We start from the raw sequence: 6,445 nt of genomic DNA on the forward strand, positions 1-6,445 counted from the left end.
GGGAGGGAGACACAAGAGGGAGGAGATATGGGGATATATGTATATGTATAGCTGATTCACTTTGTTATAAAGCAGAAACTAACACACCATTGTAAAGCAACTGTAAAGCAATTATACTCCAATAAAGATGTTTAAATAAATAAATAAATAAAAGTTATAGACTTATGATTCCACGTATGTATGGAATCACATGCAGGACTGTTTATATAACATCCTTTTTTAAAAATAACATTTTTGAAATAACAAAATTATAGAGATGGAGAACAAATTAGTGATTGCCAGGCATTGTGGGGTTTGAAGGAAGTGTGTGACAATAATGGGGTAGCATGAATGAGGTCTTGGTGGTGATGGAATAGTTCTGTACCTTGAATGAGGTGGAGACTGCATAAATCTACACATGTAATAAAATGACGTAGAAATATACACGCATAACACAGCAATGTCATTTTACAGGGCTGATATCATATTACAGTTGTGTAAGATGTAACCATTGGGGGAAACTGCCCAAGGGCACAGTGGACCTCTCTGCACTATCTTTGCACCTTCCCAAGGATATGTAATTATTTCAACATTAAAAAAAAAAAGAAATCAATCAGATGTGGGGAGGACAATGGAATGCAGACTATAACAAATTAACTGTATTAAAAATCAATCACAAAAAAACCAACCGAACAAAAATCAATCAAATAACCACAATGGAGGAGTGGACATAAGTAACTTTGGAAAGAAGTTCGACTAGATATTGCAAGGCTAAAGACACAAAGAACTGTACCCAAGTCTGTATTGTAGTAAGTAAATTTGTTGTTCACAAGAGTGCAGGTTAGCAATTCTGAAACTATTTGTATTCTAGGGTTGAAAGAATAAATAAATATATTGTAGATAATGAGAGCCAGCTTTCTTTTTGTTGGGAGAAGGCAATTACAAACAAGGAAAGGGGAAAGACTAAAATGACCCCTGTGGTGGCAGATTGGAGTCACCAGTACCAACTCAGGCTCATGGGTTTTTTAATTAATAAGTACATGCAGATAGACACACAAATGTAAACACAGATGTGTGTGTATGGTTATTTTCTAGTTTGTTTTCTAGTTCTTTCCACCTAGAGGGAGCAGAGCAGTAAAACCCCAGTAATAATGAACACGTCCATCATTCAGACCTTGGTTTCTAAATACCATTTTCCAATAAAAGGAACCAAGTCTTCTAAGAGAACTGGTTGATTCCAAGGCAAGGGAAGAATAAGCTGAGCGTGGAACATCTTGTGGTGCCAGAAAGCAAGTAAACTGCATGTGTAGAGAGGGTCACGTGGCAGGGAATGTCAGCAACCTCTGGGAGATGAAAACTTCAGGCTTACAACTACAAGAACATGAACTCTGCTGACAACTTAAACGGGCCGAGAAGAGGCCCCAAGATCCGGATGAGAATGCATCCCAGGCAACACCTTGATTTCAGCCTTGTGAGACCAAGCAGACAATCCAGCTACACCGTGCCTGGACTTCTGACCTACAGAAATTGTGAGGTAATAAATGGATATTGTTTTAAGCCACTAAGTTTGTGGAAGTTTGTTACACAGCAACAGAAAACTAATATAACGAACTCTAGCCTTCAAAATTGTCAAGGTCATGAAAGACAGAAAAAAAGGGAGGAACTCACAGAATGGAGGAGACTTAGTGGAGACTAAGGACACCTGACAACTAAATGCAATTTGTGATACTGGCACAACAACAACAAAAAGGTGTCAGTGGAGAAACTGATGAAATCCGAATAAATCTCACAGTTTAGTTAATAGTATTGTGGCAAGGCTAATTTCTTCATTTTGATAATTATTCTATGATTATGTTAGATGGTAACATAAAGTGAAGTCAGATCAAGGGTATTATTTTTGCAACTATTCTGTAAAACCAAACTTATCTCAAAAAGTTAAAAATATGCGTATGTCCAAGTTCTATCTGCTGAAAAGACCTGGAACCAATATAATAAGCATATCTAACACCCAAGAGTAATAAGCATATCTAAACTCAAAATTGTCTCTAAATATTATTTCCACTAAATGATAATAGAACTCCTTGGTACAATGGCCAATTCCAGGTATGAAGCAAGAAATTTACAAGATGAACCTTGTATTAGGGTTTTCCAGAGAAACAGAAACAATATAATAAGGAATCGGCTCAAGCAATTATGGAAGTAGGCAAGTCCCAAGATCTGCAGGCTTAGTTGGAAAGCTGGAGACAGAAGGCAGCCAATACTTTAGTTCCAGTCTAAGGTCAAAGGTCTGAGAGCCACTGGTGTAGTTCCTGTCTGAAAGCTGGCAGGCTTGAGACTCAGTAAGAGCCGTTTCAGTTCAAAATCTGCTTTACTCAGACTATTAATTTAAATGTTAATTTCATCCAAAAACACCCAAAATAATGGCTGACCAAATATCTGGGCACCCCATGGCCCAGTCAAGCTGGCACGTAAAATTAACCATCCCTAGCCTGTAACACTGTATTCTGACAAAAAGCAAGGAAGCTACCACGAATTAAGGAAGTCTTGTCAAAAGGACACAGAAGCAATAAAAGGGCATCCATTGGCCAAATGTAGGACAATCTGAGCATGAAAAAGAATAATAAATACAATTAATTCAAGTATATAAAGGTCCATGACTCCAAAAAAAATATTTTTAAAAAGAGAAAAAGTCCAAAGGTCAAGAAAACAAAATTTTAAAAAGCAACATAGGCATACACTAATGGAAGTGACTAGGGCACCAATTCTTACTCTGAAAATTATTTATCTCCTTTTCCAGTAAAAACTATATCTCAGGGTACCAAATTATGCTGGTTGATGAGGGAAAGTTCTTTACAGAGGAATTGCAGCTAATTCAATGTGAAAGGAACAACAAAATTAGAAAATCAGTGTTTTGAAACCCCTAATAATGAAAAAGATTCATTGGTGAAACCAAAGATTAAAGTTTGATGGGGATCTTTACAATGGAGGAATCAGGCTGTCTCATTAAACCCACTAATCAACATTAGCATCAACATCAGCACCAGTCTGTGCCTGCTGGTGGGATAAAATATCAAGGATAGCATTGCCATGGAGTCACTGCCAAGAGTTGTACCTAAATCTAATCATGCCCTTAGGGCTAACTTTCATTTAGAGGAAATATAAGAGATAGGGGAACAAAGTAAAGGAACCACTGAGGAAGCAAATAGATAAATTCAGAAAGTGGGATATCCTATTAAACAACTGGCCTAGCTTCTTTAACAAGTTAAAAACATGAAGTTAAAAAAAAAAGCACAGGGAAGGGTTTAGATTAAAAGGGAACTGACATAACCAAATACACTGGATAAACCTTGTTTGGATCTGATTAAAACAAACTGTAAAAGCAGTCTCTGACATGACACAATCACAGAAATTTCATTATGGAATGGTATTAAATGATACCTTGAATTTATTTATTGATAATTCTATCAGATAAGATAATGGCATTATGCTGCTGCTATATAAAAATAAATCCATATTCTGTAAGATGTATACTGAAGTATACAAGAGAGAGTTGATATGATATCTGGGATTTTCTTTAAAATTAAAGAAAAAAAAAGAATAAAAAGAATAGGCAAAAAAATCTAATTCCCAAGGATCGTCTTGCTCAGGGTTAAAAAGTCATGTCTAAGCTTCTGGAATTTGAAACTCAGAAGGATGAATACCACTTTTAAAACTTGGTTTTCCCAGTCCCCACCATATCTTACAAAATGTTGAACATATAGCAGACACTCAAAAAATACTGAAATATCAGAACATCTTTTTCACATTTATGAGAACTCATTTCTTTTCTTGTTGGTTTCCCTTTTTCTACCTCCCTCATCCCTTAAAATATGCACTGAAAAACTGTCTCCACACTTTAGTAGTTACATACCTACATGTTATACCTGAATTTTTCAAGGCAGTATTTCAAAAATCAAAAATACAAGTAAATTCATAGCTAATAAATAAGTGTTCATTTTCTACCACTTAATGTACATGTTTAATCTCAATAAATTCAAAAAAGGTATTCTTAAATTTTTGTCTTTAGAATTTTAGGGAAAGCAAGAGAATTATACTTATGTGAACAAAACTGTGGAAGTTAGTAATTATGGATTTCATATTTATGAAAAAAAATAGTGCCTCTTCCAGGCACTATTCTAAGGGCTTTGCCTGTATTAACTGATTAGTTACTAAAACAATCCTATGAAGTAGGTACTATTATTCTTCTCAGTTTCTAGATGGGACAGAGAAAGTAAAAGCAAACCACCCAAGGTTCCACAGCTAACATATAGTAGTACTAGGACTCAAAGATACACAGTCCAGCTCCAAAACCCCAGCTCTTTACCACTACACTGGGCTGACTCACTGGGAGGCATCCTTTGCCTGATACTTAGTCTCTCTACTCAATTCCAGTTGGCTTTCATTGTTTCCAAAGAGAAAATGAAGGAAAAAAATGATGTAAAAATGAATAGTAAAACTTACCTTTTGAATGGCCTCTTCCATATCCAACTCAAATTGTTCATTCTGTAATAATCTGAGGAACCTTTTGCGCTCAGCCCGGTCATCATTCTCATTCTGCACCATTTGGTCCCTGATTTGATTCTGTAGCCTTTGTAGTGCCTCGACATGCAATTTTTTGCAATAGTTTACATCTACTAATTTCTGATGCCTTTCACTAAAGCTCAGAGTTCTCCTTTTGGAAGCCTAAAATGGGGAGGGGGGGAAAAAAGCATACTTTGGTGCTCCAGAATCTAATTTTTTAAAATATATTGATGTAGCCCCAGAAACAAATGAAATGAAGATAGCTAACAGTAAAAAATGAAAGCCTTTTGGCTTCCTTCCTAAATTCAAAGAAATATATCATAATAAAAAAGCAAATGTCGTAGGTAAATACATGATATATCAATGAAGCAGGTACTATTAGTGTTCCCATCTTATATATGAGGCATGAATAGTTAATGCAACTTGACCCAAGTTTCCTCAGCTAATAAACAGCCATACTAGAATTCAAAGATGTGTAGCTGAGCTCTATAGACCCAGCTCTTTACCACTACGCAGGGAATTCCTCCTCATTCCACCCTCTACCCCTTCCCCCTTGGCTGTAAAGTGAGGTTCAAAAGCTGGTCATGTCAACCTGGAAGAAATGGAGAAATTCTTAGAAAAGCACAACCTTCCAAGACTGAACCAAGAAGAAATAGAAAATATAAACAGACGAATCACAAGCACTGAAATTGAAACTGTGATTAAAAATCTTCCAACAAACAAAAGCCCAGGACCAGATGGCATCACAGGTGAATTCTATTAAACATTTAGAGAAGAGCCAAAACCTATCCTTCTCAAACTCTTCCAAAATATAGCAGAGGGAGGAATACTCCCAAACTCATTCTACGAGGCCACCATCACCCTGATACCAAAACCATACAAAGATGTCACAAAAAAAGAAAACTACAGGCCAGTATCACTGATGAACATAGGTGCCAAAATCCTCAACAAAATACTAGCAAACAGAATCCAACAGCACTTTAAAAGTATCATACACCATGATCAAGTGGTGTTTATCCCAGGAATGCAAGGATTCTTCAATATATGCAAATCAATCAATGTGATACACCATATTAACAAACTGAAGGAGAAAAACCATATGGTAATCTCAATAGATGCAGAAAAATCTTTCGACAAAATTCAACACCCATTTATGATAAAAACCCTCCAAAAAGTAGGCATAGAGGGAACTTACCTCAACATAATAAAGGCCATATATGACAAACCCACAGCCAACCTCGTCCTCAATGGTGAAAAACTGAAACCATTTATACACTAATGATGAAAAATCTGAAAGAGAAATTAAGGAAACACTCCCATTTACCACTGCAACAAAAAGAATAAAATACCTAGGAATAAACCTACCTAAGGAGACAAAAGACCTGTATGCAGCAAACTGTAAGACACCGATGAAAGAAATTAAAGATGATACAAACAGATGGAGAGATATACCATGTTCTTGGATTTGAAGAATCAATAATGTGAAAATAACTATATTATCCAAAGCAATCTACAGATTCAATGCAATCCCTATCAAATTACCAATGGCATTTTTTACAGAACTAGAACAAAAAATCTTAGAATTTGTTTGGAGACACAAAAGACCCCGAATAGCCAGAGCAATCTTTAGAAAGAAAAACGGAGATGGAGGAATCAGACTCCCTGACTTCAGACTATACCATGAAGCTACAGTAATCAAGACAATATGATACTGGCAGAAAAACAGAAATATAGATCAATGGAACAGGATAGAAAGCCCAGAGATAAACCCACACACCTTTGGTCAACTAATCTATGACAAAGGAGGCAAGGATATACAGTGGAGAAAAGACAGTCTTCAATAAGTGGTGCTGGGAAAACTGTACAGCTACATGTAAAAGAATGAAATTAGAACACTCCCTAACAC

General features: G+C 36.2%; 1 protein-coding gene across 4 annotated transcripts in view; it reads right to left on the reverse strand.

Annotated features, from left to right (window-relative positions):
* Window positions 1-6,445, reverse strand: part of MNS1 (meiosis specific nuclear structural 1) — a 132,006-nt gene that overhangs the window by 98,860 nt on the left and 26,701 nt on the right. For 3 of the 4 annotated variants that reach the window (XM_028496315.2, XM_055087972.1, XM_007110726.3), the window contains exon 2: window positions 4,480-4,701. The exons of the other annotated variant lie outside the window; for it this stretch is intronic. In XM_028496315.2, coding sequence (XP_028352116.1) covers window positions 4,480-4,701 — 222 coding nt within the window. The remainder of the gene's footprint in view (window positions 1-4,479; window positions 4,702-6,445) is intronic. 4 annotated transcript variants of the gene reach the window in all.

The sequence above is a fragment of the Physeter macrocephalus genome, chromosome 11 (assembly GCF_002837175.3).
Source record: "Physeter macrocephalus isolate SW-GA chromosome 11, ASM283717v5, whole genome shotgun sequence".
Taxonomy (NCBI): domain Eukaryota; kingdom Metazoa; phylum Chordata; class Mammalia; order Artiodactyla; family Physeteridae; genus Physeter; species Physeter macrocephalus.